General features: G+C 28.4%; 1 protein-coding gene across 1 annotated transcript in view; it reads left to right on the forward strand.

The window, feature by feature from the left end:
* Positions 1 to 26,571, forward strand: part of LOC129959988 (intermembrane lipid transfer protein VPS13B-like) — a 200,936-nt gene that overhangs the window by 154,542 nt on the left and 19,823 nt on the right. Inside the window, exons 40-44 of the mRNA XM_056072952.1 lie at positions 810 to 918; positions 5,808 to 5,972; positions 10,994 to 11,182; positions 12,813 to 12,950; positions 13,086 to 13,473. Coding sequence (XP_055928927.1) covers positions 810 to 918; positions 5,808 to 5,972; positions 10,994 to 11,182; positions 12,813 to 12,950; positions 13,086 to 13,473 — 989 coding nt within the window. The remainder of the gene's footprint in view (positions 1 to 809; positions 919 to 5,807; positions 5,973 to 10,993; positions 11,183 to 12,812; positions 12,951 to 13,085; positions 13,474 to 26,571) is intronic.

The raw sequence follows: 26,571 nt of genomic DNA on the forward strand, positions 1-26,571 counted from the left end.
TTATTCAGTATTATCAATTAAATTTGCATTTCTGAAATAGACATTTCTTATCTAAATTTGTGATTAGTCCTTCTAAATTTAAAAATGAGCATACCTTTGCAAGTTTTGTATATTGAAACGTGAAATTTTGTGTTTGCATTGGTGAATATAAAAGAAACATTTTTCTAACTGACACTTTCACACTATGTGGGACATATAAAAATGTAACTTTTTAAAACTTTTTATAGCAAACTCCATAAGTCAAAACATTTTCATATAATTTTCAACCTTATATAATGAAACTTTGTAATTGGAAGGATATGCGTAAGTGCAATATCTAGTCATAAAAGCTTGTTTTTGTTTGGTGGTGAGGGGCATCCTGTATATCTAATATATATATATATATATATATATATATATATATATATATATATATATATATATATATGAGATCCTTTCTACTAATTTAATACACGTAGTTGCATTCATTATCTTGTATTTTGTTGGATTGATACAAGAAGAGAAATTAACTATATTTCTTAGATCAAGTGAAAATACTGTATTTGCGTTTGCAGGTCAAACATAGTTCAGATATTTGCAGAAGATAACCATAATGAAAAGCATGATTTGACATTTAAATCATTATTAAAAAGCTAACATGTATCGATTGAAACCAATTTCTTATGTTGTTGCACAATAGACATTTTTTTCTTTGAAGAAGAATTTATGCTTTAAAAACTTCTGATTGAATTAATTATATATAGTGAAAAATATGTAAATTCCCTCAATGTTCACTCCCTTTTTTTTTTTTTTTTTTGTAAACTTTATAGGCCATCATATCTACAAGATGAATACATGAATGTCTTCTATCCTTGCTCAGATCGTGATTGTGCTATTTCACCTGCTGTGCCATCTAATAATGTGTCATGTAAATTAAAGGTAATGTGAATTTTCACTTAAAAAGTTAGTATTATATCCCCTTATAAAATGCGTTTACTTCAATATTTGGTTTTTCAAATGCAAATAGTATGTATTGTCTGATGACTAAAAAAATATATTTCCTTTGCAAAACGAATTTTTAAAGTATATGATGTATTCCCTTACGAATAATATGAATATGTATAGTGACTTCTCTACTGATCAAGTGAAAGTCGTACATTTTTTCGACTGAAAAAATTCGCAGCATTCTTGAAGAAACAACAGAAGAAGAAAAAAAAAAAAACTGTTAGATGTTTAAAAGAAACCGATTATGCTCTAAAAATGATAAGTTCTTATTTTAAAATTAGGGAGAAGAAACAGAAAGTGAGTCTTTTTACTTGAACGTTTATATTGGTTTGAAAACATTGAAAATATTTAATTTTGTTAAATGTAAGAAACGAAATCTTTGTTTTGTGGCTGTCTATAAAATACATACATTACCAGTCCCTTTATGGTTGTACAGTCCATCAAAGAAGTATTCGAGTATTACTCGTTATTCCGAAAATAATTATTGCACAATAAAATTGTAAACACCTGTCAGAGTAAAAATATGTTCTGTATAAATGTATTGAATATTTTTTTCAGGTTTGGTTGTTGGCTTCAGATTTAGATGTACACAAAGTCATTTCTTTTTTCAAACTAAGAACAGATTTCGAATTCATATCCATCCCCCAGATTAAAATCACTCGAATGCATATAACATTTTGTAATTTTCAGTAAAAGGTTTATGAATTATACACATTGGAAATTTTTGAATTCGTACTGTTACATAAGAATTCCAATTTTTTTTAATGTACTTCAAAATACAATGATTCTTTGGCAATAATTCTCAGTTTATATTAAAATACTCATTAAAAAAGGCAAAGGTTATGCCTTTTTTTAAATATAAAAGTTCATTTCATATTTTTATTAATTCTTTATATGTTAAAAACTTTTAAATAGAAAATCACAAAAATGTTGATGCCACTTACATTAACAACATTAAAACATTATGACAATGAGAAAGATTTAGAGAATCACTATCCAATGTTAATTATATATACGTTAATGAAGCATTAATGAATAAAGTACAGAAACATCTTGTGTGCGAATAATGCAGTGTCATTTGACTTTAACAAATTACTTTGTTTAAAAAAGGCTTGAAAATTACAAAAGCTTGAAAATTTTTCAGTAAATTATTTTTTCTTATTTTTTATTTTTTCTGACAAAAAGAGATAAAGTTTTTAAAAAATTCTTAAAAATGAAATTTAAGTGTTTTTGATGGAAAATTGAATGCATAAATCAATAGTATTATACTAATTATTTTTCAATTATAAAAAGAAACTTCATGAAATACAGGTGGTTATCAAAATAATGGAAACACCTTAGACTTATAAAGAATCCTTTATTAGTATGCTGTAGGACCGCCTTTGGCATGTAATACAGCTGGGATCCGCCTAGAAATCGAATCATACAAGTGTTGAATAGTGTTTAGTGGAATATTGTACAATTCTTCCTGGAGATATTGTGAACGTTCTGGGTGGAGGATATCGGTGGATATCGATTTTGTCCTCTGGGAGAGAGGATAAGGTGGAGCATATCGATTTTGTATTGAATGCTATAAAATAGACCATAACGGTTCAATTATATTGAGGTCGAGTGACTGTGACAGCCAAGGCAGTTTTAACTTCATCCTTGTGTTCATCATCAAACCATGATTGGACAAGTCTCGCTGCATGAATAGATGCATTATCATCCTTGAAAATTCCATCTCTTGTAGGAAACAAAGTTTGCATCATAGGATGGACTTGGTCAGCTAAAATTTCTGTATACCCCAGTGGCCCTTCCTTCCAGGATTACGATTGGTCCAGCAGAAAAGTCCGACATGGCTGTCCATATCATGACAGATCCACCTCCTCATACGCTTGTGCAGGTGTTCTCCAAACGTGCACCCGTTCTATTGTAGGGAAAAGTGTGAAACATGAATCGAAACTATATTACTTTCTTCCACTTATCAATCAACCAAGTTTTGTGAGTGTGACACCGCTGTAGACGACGTTGATCATTAACATCTGTGACAAGTGGCTTGGGAATTGCTGCTCTGCCATAAATGTTCTGTTTATGAAGGTGCCTTCTAACTGCAATCATTGACGCTGGAGAATCCAGATGGGTATTGAGCTCTGCTGTCACTTTTGCTGCAGTTGTTCGCTTTTTAATTATTACAATCCGCTTCAATACCCGTCGATCTCTTTCACTGAGCTTTTCTTTCCGCCTACTATTTTGCTTTGCCTAACCTGTCTTCCCGCTCTGTATGTATACTGTCATGACTTTAGACACCGTACCTCTAGAAACGCCTGAATGGTGGGATATTTTGATCACACTTCTTCCAGCTAGACGGGCTCCTACAATTTGGCCTCTGAAAATCAGAAAGGTCCGACATTTTACGCTTTTGAAAAAAAAAAATACAAGAATTACAGAACTTTAATAAAGCTAACACATACTACCAGAATATATTCAATGCTATTTATTAAAAAAAAAACTGGTGGCTATTACTATATTTTAATGCTTCCAAAGCGCATTCAAAAATGTCACTTTTATTCACATGTGTTTCCATTATTTTGATAATCACCTATAAGCACATGTCTTATTTTTAAGATTCTCCAAAAGCCTTTTGATTTAAGCTTATTTTATTTATATTAATTTCTAAACTTATCCAGAAATTTTGAATATTTTAAAAAAAGATATTTCAAGAATATTATTTAACTACTATTTTTTTGTAATTAAATATGCAAATAAAAGCATGCATTTAAAATTGTTATTTAGCCGTGTTTCAACCTCGTTAATGGTGAACTTAAACAGTAATGATTCTTAAAACACAGCTACCACATTAACGACTGAAGTGAAAACTTGAGTGAAAGAAAGTGTTAATAGAATGGCTTATTTGCTACGTTTACATGTATTGCGACAACCCCTAAACCCCTTTTTCTTGTAAATCTCCGGTTCTTTTGAACCGATTTGTCTAAAATTTTATGGCTGAGAATTTTTTACTGTTCAGAATCAGTGAAACATCCATTAAATGTAGGAGTTGCAGTTGGGGTGTTTGAAGATTATAAAAATATAAATGTCTAGGTGGTCCGTTAATTAAATGCATTTGGCATATTTTTAAGATAAATCCGATTTTAAGACGCATCCGATTTCTCCAATTTAGCCTCAAAATAACATGTAATAATTTATTTTGCTTTTAATTCAAGATAATATTAATTAGCTCTATAAAATTCTTTTTCCTCTTAGTTTCTATTTTATTCAGATACTGACACTATTTTTTTTTTTTTGTGTGTGTGTGTGTGTGTGTGTGTGTGTGTGTGTGTGTGTGTGTGTGTGTGTGATTGTTAAAAATTTAATTGCCCTGTGATATTTGTTAAAAATTTTGCAAAGTTGTTCTCAGTTTCTTTTAATGGGCATCAGAAAATTTTTATTATTTGAGTCTAATATTTACGAAATTTTTGAGATCAAATTGCATTGAAATTAGTTCGAGAAAAAATATAATTATATTTCATTCTGGATTTTAATAGTATATAGATTGAAATATAGGTTGTAGCAATAAATCATTTAAATTTGTTGCAACATATTCATGGAAATATTTAATCGGACTTTTATGAGGAATACAGTTTTTAATTTCTTACGATTAGGTTCGAATTTAACAAAATTCTTAATCTCCTGAATCTTTTTTATTACTTATAAAATATTTTAATTAAAGAAATACGAATCTTTAGAAAAAATAACCAAAAGAGTACCATTGAAAATCTTTTATTAAAAATATGGTAAGGAAAATGTAATTTATACGAAACAAAGTTTGTGCCTTTCGTATTAAAAAAAAACAAATTAAATATGAAGCTATATGTTGTGTCAAGAAAGGAAATATTGTTATTTTAAATTTCATTTAATTTTATTTCTTGTAAAAATAAATCTGTGATTGTATAGAATGCATAGGAAATGGGTGAAATATTAATTGTGTCATAGTTTGCCTAAAACTGCGTTGGCATTCTACAGAATGTCGAATTTCAAACTTCATTAGTGCACACATACATCACTACTTTACTAGTAAATTTCATTTATATCAGGCTTTTTGTCCACAAAAGGCGTACTGTTTGATGAAGTTCCATATTCGAGTTAGTTTCCGGATTATGTGACGTTTTGTTGTACTACTCTACAACGCTTGTCCTTTTCACAGTGGGTAGACAAGGAAACCGTTAGTTTTTTCTGAGAATACTCTGCTCTTTTTATGCATGTTACCATGTTTCGGAAACCAAGTGTAATTTATTGTGCGAGTGTTGTACATATATAAGTTTCAATTTTTAGACATATATATCTTTCTCAGAATTCCTTTTTAAAATTAAAATTACTAAATATAGCTTATTGATTTAAATTTCAATTAACATAAAAGTTTCAATAACTCACTAAAATATCTACACTAGTAGAAAAGAAGTGAAATGCAGTTATGGTTCTCTCATCCTCTACCCTTAGAATACGATTGATAGTCTAACCAACTTTAATTTATTTATGACTATATTTATTTGAAATGTATATGCTATATGGATTTTAAGATAAATTTATATGATATTTTCAAAGAAATTATTTTAATGAAAGAATTATAATATATGTTCATGATAATTTTCTGTTTTAGAACTTGCTTTAAATGTACTAGGAAGTTTTTCTCTTTAAAAATATTAGTTGCTTTATTATTACATAAATCTTTTTTTATTGCTGAATCTTATTAATATGCTTCTAAATCGAGTATTTTTGCAATTTAACTAAAATTATATTACTGATTATTTATAATAATATTTTGCTTTTATCCTTCTTATATGCAGATTGAACGTTCACAAAGATGGTCTGGTTTGAATACAGTTTTATATGACATAAAACCTGATGTAATTTTAATGAATCGATTACGTACTGATTTATTTTTATTTGACAAAAATGAGATGGAGTGGATGCTGCCACCGAACTCAGTTGCCATGCCATCTCGACCTTTTGTAAGTGTTTTGATCGTCATTTTATGTATTATATGTTATTTTAATGCAATGCTGAACTGAATAAAAATAAGCCCCTTAAAAACATCTAAAAAATTTTAAGCAAATAAATTTTATGCATATCTATTATGTGCACTTTCCTGGAAGGTTTTTTTTTGTAGCAGGATCCGACGAACACGTAAACGAAAGGGCAGAAAAATAATTGTTTACTTATTTCATAATTACACCTGTTAGAGTTCTTTAGTAAAAAATATAAAGAAAAAGAAATGAAATCTTTGGAATTGAGAGCATATGTTTTACTGTTTACCATTTTTCACAAAATTCTGTGCCTTTAGTAATTATCAAAATCTAGCGCTGAAAAAGCTAGTTTTCATATTTTTTTTGGACTGCTGAGAGCGAATGAGGCAATATTCGATACTTTTTGTATGCTCACAACTTAGTCTAAATGTGTGCCAAATTTATCAGCGCTGCAAAAACCAATCTCGGCGCTTTTATGCAAGCTTTGTTAAGTAAATTTTAGATCTTGGAGCTTTTACGCCAGAGGCTCTGCTCAGGATGGGGCAAGTGGGATATAGATGTCCCAGATGTCAATCTTAGGGGACACCATAGGGTCCAAACTGTAGCGCGTTTCTGCTACTTTTTAAGGAGAAACATTAAGAGAAGACAAAAAAAAAATGTCCTGTCCCGATCTTGCTAAACAACTGATGAAGATTAAGAGTAAAACAAAATCATATTATGCTTCGTGCGCCACTAATTTATGCTGTCTTGTGAAATTTATTGTGATGGTCCGTCTTAGGATTTATAATCTAACAGACGACTTTTTTTTTCTTCGACACATGCACAAATAAATATACTTGTTTTTATTATAATGAATTTTTCTTTCATATTTCTATATTTTAATTTTTGAAGCGATTAAAAGTAAATTTCAAATAAAATATATTGATTTTATGTTTTAGTTGTAGAATTTTCGTTAAATACGTAGGATGATGCTGATATAAATTATAAATAAGGTGACCATTCAGAAAGCGAGAACCTTTTATGCAGTGGAATAGAAATAATTTATCTCTTTAATTAGAGGTTCTGGTTCTTCAGTATTGACACTGTGCAAGTGACTTTTGTTACGTTGTCGACATAAATAAGTGGAAAAAACTAATTCTTTCCCCCTTGAAAAATTACAATACCGTCATAAAATGCTAGTTTAAACTTTTAAATGCATTGAAAATCGTTTATGTTTAAATAAGAAGAATTCCTAGTCAAAGCTAAAGAATTAATAAAGAAAAACTATTCGTATTTAAAAATTGCATATTTTTGATGTTTTACACTTTACAAAACAAATTTTTGTATTTTTTTTTTAATTTGTAAAATTTATAAAGTACTATTTCAAATTAATATCTATTGCATATATCATCTATTTATGCACATTTTTATGTAAAATTTGCTCTCCTGTCTGTTAGTTGCAATTATATTTCATAAGATATCTATCTATTATATGAAAAACATTTCATGTAAGCATTGCGTCATGTAAGCGTTTCAATCAACTGCTGATTGGTAGATAACGAATAACCTGACACATGACGTTTGAGGTTTGTTTTATTATTATTGTTTGAAATACAGTACGCGCCAAAATATACAATGCTGAAACTCGCGCATCTCGAACACGTGGTTGCATTTGTTGACAAGGCATAGCTCCAGCTACACGTGTTCGCAGTAGTAAAAAGGAAGTTGTGTTGTGCAGTTGTTGTTGGAAATGGGTCTTTCGATGGAGGAAATAGTATTTATAGTTGAGCATTATTTCCGCTCATACGGAAGCGGTCGTGAAGGTGGACCGAGTTTGAAAAAAGTGGCAGAACAATTCCAAGAGAAGTTTAATAAGACGGCATCAAGTAACACAGCTATGATGTCTATTGTTACGAAATTTTGTCGTTCTGGTAGTGTACTGTGTCAACGGAATGGGAGTGTTAAAGGAAAGTGTGTTCAAGCGTGATGATCAACCAAGAACTGTGCCAGCATTACTTGAGAAAATCATATCTTTTTACAGGAGTCTGCAGCAACCTTTGTTGGAGGATATGTTTGAGAATCTGATTAAACAATATGAGCACTTCTACAGCGAGGCGGTGCACATATTGAACACTTAAATTACGCACACCGTGGTAAATCAACACGCTAATAGTGTGTATGTATGTATGTAAATTTCTTTTGAAGAAAAATAAACTCACGTATGACAATAATGTAATTTTTTTCATCTTTTCATTTCAGTACTATATATTCTGTACTGTATTTAATGAAAATTATTATTTCGCCACAGTAAGTATTTATCTGGTACTTGGTGATAAAATGGTGACAAGGAAGTAAAAGTAAAGCTTTAATTAATACCAAATGAGTTTAAAACAATATCATTTGTTAATTATACTTTTAAACATACAGATTGTGGCAGTACCAATAATTTTCTGATTTGTTTACCTTTTTCGAATTACGGAAATTTTTCGTCTCTTGTCTAGCAGTCGTCTAAATAACTATGCAATACACGTGTCAATCCTGAATTGTTTTTAAAAAATTATAATGGCGTGTCCAGCGATATCAGACGAAGGAGAAAATGCGAAGAAAGACCGAGCGAGAATCTGGCAATTTGAAATGAAAAGATGATAGAGAGCTGCTAAATTAGCGGCAAAATGTAAAGAAAATTAATTCAGTATTTAGGTACTGGCGATATGAGCAAAAAGTATGTTCTCATCGTGGATCTTTGAATTTTGAATCGGAAGTAGGACGATCGGAAAATGCTTGTTCTCATCATGGAAAAATTAAGCTTTCAGCATTGAACGAATGGCCAGTGGAGTTTAAAAACTTGCTAACTGGAACTGACGGACATCGCGTTCAATATCGGACCGCATCGGGGCTGGCGAAGCCCCCTTGTGTTTAATAAAAAAATCATTTGCAAAAAAAAAAAAAAAAAAAAAAAAAAAAAAAAAAAAAACCAACTTTAAAATTGAAATTATTTTGTTCAATTAAAACAAATTCATTTTTTAAAAATTATATTCCGAAATGTTTAAGAAAAAGGAACCCTTTGAGTTTGCTTTAGATGGAATTTTTACGAAATTGTAATCCTAGATAACTCTAAAATTTGTAACAATTACTTAATTATTCGTGTTTTATTTTGTACTAGCCGCCTTTGGCGACCAGCCGGTTCGCCAATCTTAATGCACGTTAAAATTTTAATAATTAAATATTTTATGGAACTTCCATCTTAATTGCTTCTTCATTAAAATATTTAAAAACTTCAAATTTTAATAGTCATATAAATAACTCATAATATTATAAAGGCCTTCAGCCATAACGTAATAGGTATCTCTCTAATTTTCTGTTAGCTCCCGTAGAATTTATGCTCTAAATTAAAGTGGAAATGATTAAACTGCAATAAATATAATAATAATTTTTTTACTGAAACGAAGCATTTCTTTTAAATATGAGTACTGAAAACAGAGTCGCTGAGTATTTAAAACTTATGGGCACTAAAGAATATTTTTCTAAATTTATATAATATCTCAGGAAGTTTCCAACAAAATTTTCTCAGATTCATCATGAACAGATCGATTAATTAACATTGTTTAGTTTTAAATGCATCAAACACTAAAAAAATAAACAGAATCGTCAAAATTATCTGTCAAAAACATATTAAGTCTTCAAAACCAAGTCCGTATCCGTTGGCAACAATCAGAACACAATGCGCATGTGTGAATTTTCAACGCCAATTATGGTAACGCAAATGCGTTAATTTTCTACGCCAGTTAGGGTAACGCTATGCAGATTAGAAATTTTTAATTTCCTTTATTTTGTTTAATTTTCATTCAAAAGTACTTCAGAATGAATCTGAAAGATCGATTAATTAACAATGTTTAACTTTAAATGCATCAAACTTTAAGAAAATAAACAGAATCCTTTGAAATAATCTGCCAAAAATTTCTTAAGCCTATCCTCTTTAGCGTGGGGAGAAAAAAAAAACCCTGAAGCCTTACACATTTGGCGGTGGGGAAATGAAAAGATTTTTTGGCGGGAAAGTTAGTTTTTAATTAATAATTAAAATTCTAATTAAAAATTCAAAAAAAAAGGGACCCCAGGTGCACAATCCCGACCTCCAAGGTATGCATGTGCCAAATTTGGTAGCTGTAGGTCGAACGGTCTGGCCTGTAGAGCGCCAACACACACACACCCACATTGAGCTTTATATAAGTATAGATTAAGTCAAATGTTTTATTTAAGGCTTCCCTAATTCTAAGCTTTTTGTATCCAAACTTTTATTAAATACAGTGTATTCAGACATAATTTGTATATTTTTATTGGATATTTACAAAATAACATTATTGAATAATAAGTGCTTTGATTTTAGAGGAAAATAGTAGTTTGTAACATTTCTGAAACTTCTGTAAAATTTTAAAAATTGTTAGTTCTGTGAATAAATTTATTTAAATCCATAGCAGTTTTAATATATCAGTTTCCTGCATTCGATTAATAATATTCTGAGAAACATGCCTGTTATTTAAGTTGGTGCCTGATATAAAATTTTCGTGTTAAATATAATCTCAAAGTCCACAAAAGCTGTAAATGTTCATATACAATCATATAAAATATGAAATGATGATTGTTCTCCTTATTTCTGTCTATTGCCGATTATTTAAAAGACACAAATTTAAACACGGAATAACTTTCGTGATGTATTTCTTATTTTAATAATTTTTTTAAAAAAATAAAGAAACTCTATCTTATTTTACGATTATTAAATTTATAATTACTTAGAAATATCCTCTTATTTTATAATTAGTTAGGTGTGTTATTTTTACATGGCCGGTCCTTAAATAATCTTAAACTATATTCTAGCTTGTCGATGAAATCTCTTCTCCTCCCTTCCCAATGATTTTCAATAGCTAAAAAATTCAAATTATGCTTTGATCATTTATGCCATTATGTTTCAAGGTGTAATTTTTTATTATTGTTTTGTAGAATTCCTGATTTTTTGGTGTATCTTTTTGTAGGAACGTTTCCGTCTAGGTGTTCTAGAGAATGGAGAATTTTTCTACAGTTCTTTTTTGACAGTTGAAAGAAGCCAAAATGTCTATGCATCTAATTCTGATTCTTTTTTGTTTTGTGGTAATTCTGATCAAAGAATACCCCAGAATGGTTCAGTCAATGTATTTATAAAAATTCAAGTCGATAAGCAAAAGGTAAAAGCTTTAAAACATATTAATTTAGAATAGAAATCAGGTTTATTCTTTGTGTTTTTTCATGCATTATTTGATTAATTTCTTTGCAAATTTCATCTATCTGTGCAATTTCATATTGTTTATGAATTTTCTACATTTTAACTAATTTTTTAGTTATAAAAAAGTTTTATAACTAAAAACTGAAAAAAAATGTTGAAAATGTTCAAAAAATTAGTGTTTTATTTATTTATGCTAATCTTGAAAAAAATCAGTTTCAATAATCGTTCAAATAAAATAATCAGGTGTTGATTATTGTCTTGGTAAGACAAATTAATCTTGTACTAATTACATTAATTTGTCTCAAATCACCAGGAAATTCTAGCAATATATTGACTTAACATAGTCGAGTTCAGATTTATTTTCTCATTCATTTTTTTTATAAAAAATTTGTTAGAAAAAAACAATAATGTAAATAGTTGTAAAACGTGTGAATTTGAATATTACATATTAGTCAACAAGCAAATTACGAACTAATTGTAACACAATTGAAAAATTGGGGTGTAGCATTTTAATAATAATTTTTTCGCATATCAGCTATGAATTAGTCGGGCTTCTCTATTCTGCAGTTTAATGTTAACAGATTAAATATTTTAAGTAGCAATAATAACTTACTTTAAATATTCATATGTTCATTTGTATGACCAAAAACCTCTTGGGTTTCAAAAATGATTTTCAAAATAATTTTTTAATTAATGAATTTTGCAGTCACTGTCATTTATATGTAGCCGTGAAAAAAAATAGCTATGTTATTTAGTCGAATTCCAAAAAATAATATTGATATTACCAAATATCACAGTATTTTCAGTAGTTTTAATAAATTGTGTTTGATTTAGTGCGATTTTTTTTATTTCCCTGTTAGATTTAAATTTTAATGAAAATAATTTAATAATTAATAAATAATTAATTTGGACTGGATATTCAACATTGCTCGATAGTTTTATTGGTCTTTATTAAAATTATTGTCTCTTCAGCAGGAAAATAGAAATGATCATTTCATATTTAGAATTATTCCTTTGATTTCGAGCAGTTGACTTAGTATGAACTTTTAAGAATATTTTTGGAATGGCTAAGAATTGTGAATTCACCGGACGAATACTGAAATCTGTTTTTGTTTTTTTTAAATAAATGGTGAATCAAGTCAGCTGCTCTCATAAATATGATGTATAAGTATATTAAAATGGCTATACATTTCACAATAAACTGCAGCATTGTTTCCCCGTATGGAATATTCCTTAGATTGAGCTCGAATGTTTAAATCTATTATAGAACATAATTGCTATAGTAAGAAAAATGATTTTGTACGAAGGGATATGATAAAAAATCATTTGTAAAGCTCAAAATATTCGACACAGACCGATAATTTTGTTTACGCAAAGCGCGAATTTTTTCCGAAAGCAAATCGATAATTTTTTTAAGCACATGCAGATTGTAACATGTCAAATTAGAAGCACCTCTATGCCGTAAAAGCACTTCTATGCCGATCTTGAATGAAAATAATTTATTATTATTGTGTTCAAAATCAAGTTAATTATTAGTTCGAATATTTTTGATGAAGAAATAAGGCGATGTTTGAACTTTCTATCTTTTGTAGGTATTTTTGTTTAAACTGCATTCTGAGGTACAAGAGAATATTGTTATTATAACTGTATTTCCAATTGTTATTCTCGCCTCTGATGTTGATGTGGAATTGCATTTTTCGTTATTTTGCGCTTCAAACAAAGTTGAAGATGTAAGTTCATTTTACTTGTGCTTCTTTAGATAAGCATTCAGAAAGTTTGATTTAAATTTGGTTTTTTTATAGCTAAGCGTTATATATCTTAATAGTTTTTAATAGATATTAATGTTTTTCTTAAATGCATTTCAGATATCATTGCCTCAGAGTAATCCCGCTGCTGTTTCCAAAATTATTTCAAAAGATTGCCATCCATTACTTGTTTGGGAAGTAGACTCTGAGATTTATTCTTCAGAAGCGATTTCTCTTGATTATTACATTTCTGTGTCTGTTTCTTTTCCAATTTGGAGCAGTCCAGTGTATTTTGGTGCCCTTTTACAAGAAAATAACCGACACACAATCTCTGTCCCTGTTGAATCAACTGATAAAACTACCAACACCATACCACTTGTTATCACTAGTCATCTTCGAAATGGAATGTTGTTTTTAATTATAAATATTGATCCGTGTCCTTTATTACTGCTGCATAACAGAACAAATATGAATATATATTATGGCCAAAGCTTTTTTAACACAGATGGTAAGTATCCTATATTCTAATATTATTATAATCATCGATTTATTTTCATAAATTAGATTTTTAACTATTTACACGCAGAAATTTAAATGATACGCAGACATTTCATTTCATTAAAATAATTCCTTATTGATAGCTATGGCAGTAGCAGTCTCCCAGTGATGTGTGTATTGGTAATGTGCAAAAGCATAATGGATGTTATGTGCATGAATTTTGATTCCACAGTTTACTAATTATAATTTAAGTGTGTATTTTCCTGTCTTTTCACTGACCATGAATTTTCTATAACTTTTTTAAAAATCTATTGTTCATGTTTCGTTTTCTAAAATAGCATCCAAATGCATAAATTATCTAACCAGATGTTTAACTGTTCAATTCATGATTTCCGACTAGACAGACTGACACCACTGGGTTATGGGATGGTAGCTGGCAGGCTGATTAAAAAAAATATTTACTAGTCTAGATGTGAAAAAAAAATTTTTTTTAGTGCAAACTGTAGGAATTATAAAATGATAAATGATATTAGCACTTTGCTAAAGTATGATTGGGCGGGTTCTTTTTTGTGTTATTATTTTCTTTTGGTGATTATAGTATTTATACATATTGAGTGCCTGCTTAAATAACAGTGTGCACAAATATGGATGCCGAGGAGTTATAAATCATAATAAATAAATAAACGAATGCGCTTTTACAAAGTTACAAAAACTAACCTAAAATAAGTAAACACGATGTGAAATTAAAAATCTATTGAATTGCTGAGGTAAATTGGCCAAAATAATTAAAAGATGGCCTTCATAGTATTTACTGCCTAGGGCTCCAAATTGGCTAAATTCGCCCCTGAACCAATGGGTGATTTTTACTCTTTTGTGTACTTTCATATAGATGTAATTTCTGTTGATTCACTTTTGAGGCTTTAATAAACCTATGAAGAAATTATAACGAAAACATCAACAAAGCACCCAGATTTATTAGGTGGTTTGTTTTCCAATGTATGGTTCACTGAATATTTTGTAAAAGCTCATAGTTTGAAATGTTTTCTAGGAAAAATAATTTTATAATATGCTTAATGTGAGTATTTTTTCTCTATTTTTACTTTCCTTGTTCATTAGAATAATTGTAGTGAGGGATAGTGTTATGAATAAGTTCTTTGAATTATGTTTAATGATATAAAAAATTGATTTCAGGCATATTTTCTTCATTGATTCCAATTTTAAATAATTCCTTGAACTGTGGTAGAGGTAAGTTTTCTTCTAATTTATGAGTTGAAATTATTCATCACAATTAAGTTTCTGGGGAAAACTTTGTTTTTGCTAGTAAAATATTTACTCTCCAATTGGACAAGTTCAAACTGGCGATATTTTTAAAAATTTCATGCCAAAGAAAAGAAAAAAAAGTTAATCATCTTTCTGATTTATCTAAATTGCGCCTGCTGACATGATTCAAACATTAGACATATAAATTGGTTTAAGTATTTTAGTTGCGGTATACTGTTAATTGCTATTTATTTTGGACATTTAAAACATTATGAATATTATTTTAATTTTATTCATATTTAAATGGTTGGGATATTCAATTTTCAACTTCCATATAATTTTATAAAATTAAAACTTTCCCATTGCATTGCATTGCATGTTGTGATATGGTTAACTTCCGGTGTTTTTCTTATATACTCTGTGGATAACATGCATGATTTCCTCATAGCAAAAAGCTGTTAAGGCTTGAATTGAAGGTCTCTATAAAATATAAATTTGTTATTAACTGATGAACTGTTTTAATAATTGTATGCATGTGGTTGCTTCATATGGTGCAGTACTTTGGTTTGAAGGCTTTGTAAAATATAAAGGTGGAGGTTTCTAAATATATTTCTGATGCTTGCAAAGTTATTTTCCATCCTATTGGAAGTGCTAACTATGTTGCCATATAATTCCTATTAATAAAAGTTTTAGCTGAAGACAAACTAATAGAATAGAGTTAATTCCCTATGAGAATTTGATATATGCTTAATTAATATGATATATGCTTATTGTTTATTGGACTTTAAAATAAACAATAAAAAAAGACTACTTTGGGAATGGAAAAACAAATACTTTTTTTACATTTCGTCGCTTAAGAGGCACCACTTAAAAAATTAATTTTTCCTAGCCAATAACGAATATGCCGGCCTTTTTGTGTATCCAGGGCCGGCCATCTGGGGAGGGGGGTGGGGCGAATGTTATGCGCAGGGGCCCCGCCATATCGAATATGATCAAGCAGTAAAATAATGTTCTGAATAATAATATCGTGTTGGAAAGAAGAGAGAAAGAAATTTAACTGGTAAAATCGACAGGTTTGTAAATATATGAAGTTTACAGATATATTATAGTTTATTACAAGTGTTTAACATAAGGTATCTAGATGTACGGCCATTTACATCGCCGACTAAATTAGGTTGCATGTAGTATTTTGAAAATTCATACTATAAAATGTTTAATATTGTTAGATCTAATCATGTCCATACCAAAGAAATATCCCTATAGGTGTCAAGGAAGGAAAGGAAGAAAAACAAAATTTTAAGAAATGAGTAGTTTGTCTTCTTGTCTCTGAAGTAATTCTGACAATGAAGTTTCTTCGATTTCAGAAATTACTAGCTTCAAATGAACAAATTACTCAATTTTACAATAAAACTGTGAAAACTGAAATTCGTTGAATAGCTGTATGTTTATACAAATACGATAGAATCAGAAAATAACGACGGAAATGTCGATAATAGATATGATCAAGTGAATGTAAGTGATCTAGGTTTATGGCTAAATATTGTAACCGATAAATTTAGAATGTTTTGTGTTAAAGCCGGACCTGTACAACACAAAGGAGTTTTTGCTAAGAATGTTGAAGGTAGACCATTTTTCCACTACATACTGCTTTAAAAAAATGCCTAAATGGTGAAACCCAGCTTCGCAACTGGTTAATATATTCAAAAACACAAGACTTCATATTTTGTTTTTGTTGTATAATATTTTACCAAAAGAAGAGGAAATGAACAATCTAAAAGATTTATAGGCGGCCAGAATAACTGGAAAAAGTTGCTAACTGTAATTCAAGCTCATGGTAGTTCTATTTTGTTACTTTAATTCGTTTACTGCTTGGAAAGAATTATCAAAGCGACTAAATTTATGTTCGACTATTGATAAAACAAATCAAGTTACTATAAATAAGGAAATGGAAAGACTTAAATTACTGTTTCAAAATCTATAGGTGTAATTCTATTTTTAGCATGTGATAATCTTCCACTGCTAGGAACCCATGAAATAATAGAAATTATAAGTAAATACGACTCTGCGCTAATAGATCATATAAACAGAATAAAGAATTCAAAAAATAGAAATGTGCATCATTTAGCACATAGATCACTAGAACAAATCATTTCTGCATTAGGAATTGAAGTCATTAACGAAGTTAAAGACGACATGAAAGCACTATAGTACCCAGATATTTCCCATAAGGATCAAATTTCAGTCATTATTAAGTATGCAAATTCTGAAGGGAAAAGATGAACTGTAAATGAGTCATTTATGGGGTTTATTGAAATAACCAGTGTAGCTGGAGAAAGAGTAGCAAAGACTCTATTGAAAAGATTAAGAGAATTTGATTTAGATATTGTAGAAAAATGAATTGTAGAGGCACATGGTAGCAGCATGGAAGGGAAATTTAAAGGTGTACAATTTACAATAATTGCTCTAAACCCTTCAAGAATTTATGTGCCTTGCTTCTCACATTCTTGATTAATTTGTGATACCGCTTTCAGCAGATTTTTGATATTGCAACGTTCATATCGCTTATTTTCTGTATCGACAAAAATGTGAAAAATTTTACAAAAATATTTAAATATTTCTCTTAAATCATTATGGAACACTCGTTAGGAAGTCAAAGCAGAGGTCAGTAATTTTATTATGTTAATACTTAATGAATATTTTGTAAATTTTTATTTAATGTGCAATTTTTAAAATTGCTTTTCATAAAAGAATAAAAAAATGAAATTAATCTAAAGCACTAAACTCTGGATTTGATTAACTGTATTCAGTCTTAGAGTACTGAAAAACTTTATATTGTTTCAGAGGCTGTTAGAGTTTCAAGTTTAAATTCTTTATTTTTCAGAATATCAATATAAATGCTTTTGATAATTTCCCCTTCTTAACTGAGTGAAGTGAAGCTGATGGAGGCATTTTTTTTTTTTTTCAGAATGCATTTCACAAATTTGTAACTTCTTGCTTTTTCAAGTTTTATTTCGGTGCTTTTTAACTTTCCTTTTTAATCTTTTCACCTCTTATTATGATATAATGTACTCACATCATTTGTGTTTGCATTTTTGATAATCTTTTCTTTCTATGAGAAAAACTAAAATAAATTTACTAATAAAATAATACTAAGTTTACTAATAAATTTTATAAATTTACTGTTTGAAGAAATATAGATTGTAATTATATAGGGAGTTTGTATTTGAGCAAATCCTCTGATGATATTAGTTAACCAGTGCAAATTTCCATTGTTATGTCCTTAAATTAATATCTCTCATTATTATGAAATGAACTAACCATTTATCAGTAAAAATACTTGTGAAACTGAAACTGTTGAAGATTTACCAATAGTACTGTTGAAAATTTTCTAACAGTAAAAAAAGAAAGAATGGAAGGAAAAAAAAAAGGTATCTGAAACTTTTATGATTTATTCAGCCATTTGGGAAAAATTACCTAACTTCTTATTTTAATAACTACTATCCTACTATCTATTTCACTACTGTTAACGAAATGTGGATGATTTCTCACTTGCGGAATCATACTAGCAGTAACATATTTAGCACAGATGCATGTTATAGTTTGATTGCAGATACATGTTACATTTAAACCGAAAATAGCATGTAAAAGTTGAAAGCATTCTACGATTGAAAAAAATCTTGTTGGATCTGTCGAAGTTTTGAAATAACAGAATCATAACTACCACCTCGTAGTATCTTGGAACCTCAATCATAGGGAACATCTATGTGAGGAGAAATATATATATATATGTAATGATATTTTTAAATCTAATTTAAATTCTAATTAATTCCCTAATTTCTATCTTAATTTAATCCATATTAATTTCATTCTAAAAAGTTCTCTTATTTCTTGACCCAATTGTTACTTTTTTATTTAATTATCCTACACGCGCGTTGTAAAAATGCTTATTTCTGCATTTTCTCATTCTCCGAATGAAGAGATGAAAATACTTAATGTTTATCACATTCTTTTAAAGGTACTAAAATTTCCTTACGTAAGTCTACACATGTCAAAGAAATCTCTATAAAAATCTCTTTTTAAAATCACTGAAGGAAATAAAGTTTATTTCTAATTAAATTAGGAATAATATCTGCGAACACACCGATTACTAATCAGATTATGTCAATCCTGTTGCCAGATATTACCATTATGTAGGCCTGCTTCGATGAAAGACTTCTAGGCGAAACTGGGGATTACCTGAATGTGTGGCAGGAAATAAGATATTGACGAGCGTGTTCTAGTAGGATCCTGTAATTGGATGTTTTAGAACATTAGGCATAAAAAGACAAATAGAAGACCGAAGAAAACTTTCTTATAAAGAGAATTAGCAATTACTTAATGTGATTAGTTTTCATTGATTATTGGTAGCAATCTGCCTGCTTTGTGTGTTTCACTGTTTCATTTCTGAGATTAGCACTTTCTGACGATTAAACTCTACAAAGAGGTGATATTTAGTAAGATTTATGCATTTCTGGAATTCTATGTTAGGCCTCGACCTTCTATTCCATTCCTCTTATAATGTCATTTTTCTTTTTGCGAAATAAACACTTCCTGGCGTTTTCGCAAAGGCACGGAAGGTTTCCGTATATGAGAACCGACTGTACAAAAAAGGATTGTTGGACTGGTGCATTCTTCTTACAGCATATGAACTGAATTCTGTGGACTCATCAGGACAAGCCAAGCAGGTGTTATCAACTCTTCCATCCCTTTTCTCTTTAGCTGTGACATCATTTAAAGATGAGCTTGAAAGAATTTCAAATATCAAAAGATTATCAAAATGGTTGCTAGTTAATCGCACTTCACTTTCATCGAGCTTTCCTGATGTATAAATAGCATACATCGTGCCCTGAAGGGTCCCATTGTTTGTATCTAGGGCTGAATTATCATTCACAAAATAAGTTTTAAAAAAAACTATCTGTGAAACAGTATTGGACAGGAAAGGCTCCGACATTTAACTTTTCTAACCAAATCCCCAAACTTTAAAAAAATATTTAATGTTTTTGTTTCCATAACAGATGGAAAACAGAAAGTTTTGTAATCTTAAGTGTAAAAATTTTTTTAATAATTTTCTATTATATATTTTATATCTATTATATTCATATGCTTCATATTACACTCCAAATGATGACAAATTACTTCGGACGTCATGGGAATAACGTAAAAAAATTTGTTATGATGCCTAAATTGTTGCAATTTGAATTAGATTGAATTTAGAGGCATTTAATATATTTCTGTATACAATTCGATGTAACTGTTCGAAGAAACAAGTTTAAAAAATATCATTTTGTGGGAAATCTCACACTATTTAGATAAAATAGAAATTAAATTAAAATCATTGCAGTATCGATATATTTTTAAATCTTTACGATGTTCAACTGGAATTTTTATATAAGTTGCCATATATATCTGGCTTTGAAATTATAAAAGAGAAACATTTGCTATATTGTGCGCATGCGCAGTGAAAAGTATTTACTACAAATATATTTTTTAGAATATTCAAAGCATTTACTTTTAAATTTGATGCAATACCTTAATGGCACATCGCTGAGATTTCGTATGATTCGATTGAAAACTCTGCATAATATAAGCATTGAAAAGGATAGGATTTCAGGTTTTTTTTTAAATCTTTATATTTTTTCGTAAGCCAATAATGATTTGATGAAAGTTGCAAATCATTATGAGCTTTCTGTGAAATGGTCTGAGTCCAGCTTCTTCAACAATTTTTGGTTTATTTCCTAAATGTTTCGTGGTCGAATCTTCACTGTAAAATGTGAGTTCATACATGTTTTGTACATGGTTGTGATTCAAAAGCAGTTTCGAAGCCTTTTTAGAGAAATTTACAAAAATTTGAAAAACAAAATTGTCCGTATGTTTTTGATCAGATAGTATATGAAGAGTGAAAAAATGCAGACGTTTTTCAAAATTGTGTCAGGATTACCATTGCAGTAGGTAACATTGCTATAAGAAATTTGCACAAAAAACTGCCTTAATTTTATTTATTCCATCCATTTACGATATAGTAAATCAGGGCTTTATAAAAGTTTTATCTTTTAATAATTTTTTAGTCGGAAAAAATTTTATAGGTCCTATTTTCAATCAGAAGGTTTTGTCTTGCATTAATTATTGATAAATTCAAAATTTCGATTTGAATTGATTATTTAATACAATTTTATTGGAATGTTTGAAAATAGGATGTTTTCTTCAAATATTTTTTACTCAAATGTTAAATATTTTGAAAAAAGCAAAAATTGAGAAAATTTCCACAATGTTTCTTAGGAGTTCTATATGTGTGTAAAGAAGAAGCTATTTCGGCAAAGCGTAAACGAAAAATAAAGTGGGGTGGGGGATGAATCTCAGATGAATAAGAAAAATGTGTTTTTCTCTCGTCGTTCTACGGGACCTAGAGTGTCTCGATTTGGCATAAACATTTAGAGAGAAAATGGTCATATCAGAAATATTCCCCCCCCCCATAGTTTTAAATAAAAAATGAGGAAACTTCTGATTTTTCTCGCTAGTCACTTCGAAATTAATTTTACATCATATTAAAGTGGGTGGGGAGAGCCATCTTTACAAAGATTTTAATTCTCATTCTAAGAAATTTCGAATTCAAATTTTATTATTGTTTTAAACCTATCTATTAAAAATGAGGTCACAAGAATTAAGTAGTATAAATATGAAAGCATTCTTTTAGTCATATAAATGTTTCATTATTTTTTTTAAAAAATTATTAGTCATTAAACACTTTTAGATAGCAGATTGCTACGTTTAAAATATATTTCATTTTGAATTAATCTCGGAAGTCAGGAATTATCATCCTTTTTTTTTTTTTTCTTAATTGCTTATGAATAATGATAAAAATTATTTTTGTGCTGATTTTTCATGAAATTAAAGCTTACTCTTGTCTAGTTTTCGTATTGTGACAAGAATTTTAAAAGTAGTATTGGAAATTAATGGGTAGGGTATATGCAATAATATTATATTGGTCTAAATATATTTGAATCTTTTTATTTTATAAACGTTAGACTTTATTTAACAAGTAGGTTTTAAGTTGATTTATTTGATGCCGAAAATCTCAATTGTTTTTAGTGACTGAGTTTGGATATATATTTTCTGAACATTTTTCCAAATTTTTGTAGAATTTTCTTATGTAAAACCTCATAAATGAAAATCTAATGCATATTTTTTATTCATGTTTGATATAATAATTTCTCAATATGCTCTGCAGCTCTTAAACAAGAGAACGGATATTTTGTCAATTTACAAATATTTTGTAATTGTTTTCATGCTTTAAAATTTTTGCTTAAATGCTTAAAAATTTCAAAATAATTTATCAATCTAACCCCAATATTTAAAGAATGTATAGAAAAACAGCTTATTTTTTAAGCTGTCTGCAAAATTTAAACAAATCATTTGGTTTGGTAAAGCTCTAAATTAGAAGATATGCTTTATAATTCTTTTTAAATTTAAAAAAAAAAACCAAACCTTTTTTTCCAATTTTTTTTAAATTGTCATTCAATTGATTATTTTATTTTTTTAGATGTTTTATCAATTTTTTTAAAGCAAAAATTCAAAAATATAATTATTTTACTGCGTTTTTCAAAAACTCCAACCCGAACTTAGTGACATACCAAAAATCCCACCCCCCCAAAAAAACGAGAATTATTATGGTCAATATATATGACGATTTCTTATAATTCAATTATATTCTTCATATTTAGAATTATAGATTCTATTTATTTGTAATTAATTTTTATTTTCATTTCAGAAACTTTTTGATATTAATTTTTTTTATTAATTAATCATTTTACTTAAATAGTATTATTAGTTGAGGACTTTTATTGACGGATGTTTTAAGTCGATTTTTATTTTAATGATGCGATTAATGCCACAAATAAAGAAACAACTATTAAATTATGTGAAAAAATTTCCATTCATTTCAACAATATTTATTCCATGTCATTTTTAATGGGGTTTTTTGTTTGTTAGATTGTTTCTGTTTGGCGAAATTGCATTGCTGATAACAACTTAAATTGATAGCACATGGGAAGGTGGGCAATATAGTGCTCCATCTAGTTAAGTTACCTTGAATTTGATCCTCATATTTATCAAGATAACTTATATATTTTAATAAAATTTAGTTTTAAACATCTCTAATTGGTATTCCGCCTTATAAAAATCTACATTTGTGACAGAAATGAAGAATCTACTTTCAAGAAAATTTTACTGTTACCCTAAAACATGCTGAAACATGTTAGAGCGTGGATAATGCGGCCGCTTTTAGCTTTTTTACATTCTGAATTGTCATTAAAGGCAATGCAGTTATATGAACGGGTGGTGGATAGGAAGTGGTTTTGCAAACTAGTGTGAAACATCTGTCATCCACAGAGTAAATAAGAAAGACAGAGCTTATGCGCGTGAAGATTTCGGAGAAAGAAAACAATATAAATATATATATATATATATATATATATTCTTCCAATTTAAAAATATCGTATGGTCATATAGCATATTCTTTTTGTCACAAATAAAGTAACTATTATTTTTTGGAAAAAATAATAGATGTAGTTTCACGTAAATGTCTAAATTTTAAACCTCTGGTGCAAATAACATACATATTAAATAAAAGTAGTAGGCGACTAATTGTTTATCTTCTTAGAGAATAATGTACTTCATGTTATCTCATACTGCTAATTTTACTAATTTAATTCAGCTTTTCTGTTTATCAAAAGTAAACATTATTATTTGTTATATTACACCTATTGAGTAGATAAAAATTACATTTATCATTTAAGTATCCTTACAGATATTAGGTTATTATCTAGTGAATTAATTTCTTCATAAATAAAGAAAAATCATTTAAATATTTAATTAATCAAAAAAGAACATGATCTGCAAATTTATTTAAATATTCATTTTATTTAGTTCTATCATATTATCATCTTCATGCTTTTAAATTTGTTTGCATGTTTTTGACATCATTTCCATTCTTTTCATTTGTGTATTATATTATTTTCGTGTATGCTTTTTTAAATGTCTATTATTTTTCCTTAGTTTTTATTATCATTGTATGCTTTTCATGTTTTTTAACCTTTTTTTTGTTGTAGTTGTTTGTTTGTTTGCATCATTATCTTTTATGTCGTTATTTCTGCTTTTTCATGCTTTTTATTATCATTTTTGTGCTTTTTATGTCATTGCCATTTTTATGCTTTATTATTTCCTCAATATCTTTTGTTTTGTTTTTGTAGCATCATGCTTAATTTTCATATTTTCTTGCTTTTTGTTACCAATTTCATGTTTTCTTATTTTTTGGTATCATTTTAGTGTTTTCTTGCCTTTTATCTTCATATTTTTTACTATCATTTTTGTATTTTTCTTGCTCTTAGTTATCATTTTGTGATTTTATTATTTTTATCATGCTTTTTATTATCATTATCATACTTTTTATTGCCATTTTCATGCCTTTCCTATTTTAGTAATATCTTTTTCATCGTTTTTTGCAAATTTAAATTTTTATTCTTTTTTATATATGTAATTAAATTTTCTCTAAAGTATGGATAGAATGTATATAAAATCAGCATGTATTGATTATGCAAAGATAAGAACTTAGATTTTTCAAGCTCTTCTTTATATCTAAGTTGATTTACTTAATATTTTAGTTTAAGCAGCTAAATTAATTTAAATATTTGAGTAATTTTATTAGTAATTTTGCATGGATTATTTATCAGTTAAGAATATGCTCATATTTAGTATTTTATTTGAAAGTTGAGGTTACTTTAACAGCATTTATGATTTTGTTTCAGATTAGTTTTAAAATTATAAGTTTAAAGATAAAAAAATGTGAAATTTTAATTTCGGTTAGCTTTACTTTTTATCCTTAGGATAGATAATATGTAATTGATGTAAAAAGTAATATAGTAACTTAACACTATTAAATTTAATTATTTTTAATTTTTAAATTCTGCCTTAAATTCAAATTTGTCTAGTGGTTGATAAGAATTTTATTTAAAAAAAAACCGCAATCCGTAAACTTTTCAATGAACCAGTTTATCAAATTTGGCAAAGGAACTAATAAATTGAATGGGTAAGTAAAACATATTTAATTAATTACACGCACATGTACTTTTTTGTTTCGTTAGAAAATTGGATATGTAACGGAATAGTTTTGTGGTTTCTGGATGCATCAAAGTAAGTCTTTTCGGATTGTATTTTCTTAATAAAAGAGAGAGAGAGAGAGAGAACAAAGCATAGCATAATGGATCTGATTTAAACTTTTATGGACTTGATGATATTCCGAATGAGAATGGCTTTTCACTATTCCGTTTCTTGATAATCTGTTTTCCTTCAATAAAAAATTAAATAAGAATCTCTTTAAGTATATTTTTTATTGAAATTTTCAACTGACAAAATGTTATCCTTATCTTCATTCCTTTCATCATCTTTGCCTTCCTGTGTGACTTGTTGGAAAAAAGTTTTGGGCAGACAGAACTTGCATTATTATTAGGGGGCAAAATAAGAGTTTAATTAGTTGCCTTGGTTTATAATTTCTTTAAAGAAAAATATCCTAAGCAAATTAATTTAAACGATAAAGTAGCATTTTTGCAGCAGAATTTCTAAGGAATTTGACAAAATCATTTTGTGTTTATTGAAGAAATAAACAAAATATAACAAACATAATTGCGATAATGGTATCAAACTTAGTTCAACCCTGAATTCATTTTATTGTACTCAGTAAATATATGAAATAAAATGAGAAACAGGACAAGCAAAAATATAGTTCGATGTAAAGTAAACGCCAAACTTTCAGTTTAATGGACTATTTGGAGTGCAAAATTTAAATTTTGTCAAATTGTAAATAGTATTATGAAAAATATTTAATATATGATATACTCTTGAAACTTTTCAGATTATTCTATTGTTAATTGATTTTTGTACATTGGTGACAGAAAAAAAAAATCCGTCAAATTACTATTAGAAACATTAAAAAAGTGTTTCAACTCAAAAAAACGAATAAATGCTTATGAATATTAGTTTAATACTGCCCATTGAGGATTTACTTTAATATATTATGTTGAATTATAAGGTAGAACTTTTTATCGATTGTTTGAAATAGTTTAAAATATGATTTTAAAAAAGAATTTCGCAAATCACGCCAACTTACTGTTTCTGTTGCTGAGTTTTATGTGACTGAATGGTTTACAAATATATTAAGTCAGTGGTACTCAGTAGTAATTACAATTGGAAAGATTGAAAGGAGGAAATGCAGAAAGAGCGAGAATCAGAAAAATTGTAGTGGGTACTAATTATTATAATTACTTAAATATTGATTTAAACAAAAAACACATCTGCAGATAATTATGTTTAAGAACAGAGTTGAGTGCTTTTTGATGAAAAGCTCTTTAACTTTATATACGACTCCAGTATAAAATTATTTTAATTATGGTTATTAATTTTCAGATAATATTGAAAAATGCTCACTTTTGTTATTTAACCTGGTTGCCATTTCCTATAAGTACATTTCTACCATGCATAAAATCATTTTTACTTTCACCCATCGATACTTCGTTTGCCAGTGCTCATTAACTGAGAAATGTTTTATCTGAGTACATTAGGTTTCTGCAAATTATTTCAACAGTGGATCTGAAATGTTCATTAGTAATCATGATTTTAAATGTGGTTTGAAAAAGTGTATATTTTTGTCAAAATGCAATCAAAATAATCAACTTTTGTAGGTTTTGGGGTAGAGTAATATTAGAGGATATGGGGTAGAGGAATTTATAATAAGATTTAGATTTAATGTTTGGCTATATCT

The sequence above is a fragment of the Argiope bruennichi genome, chromosome X2, assembly GCF_947563725.1.
Source record: "Argiope bruennichi chromosome X2, qqArgBrue1.1, whole genome shotgun sequence".
Lineage (NCBI taxonomy): Eukaryota > Metazoa > Arthropoda > Arachnida > Araneae > Araneidae > Argiope > Argiope bruennichi.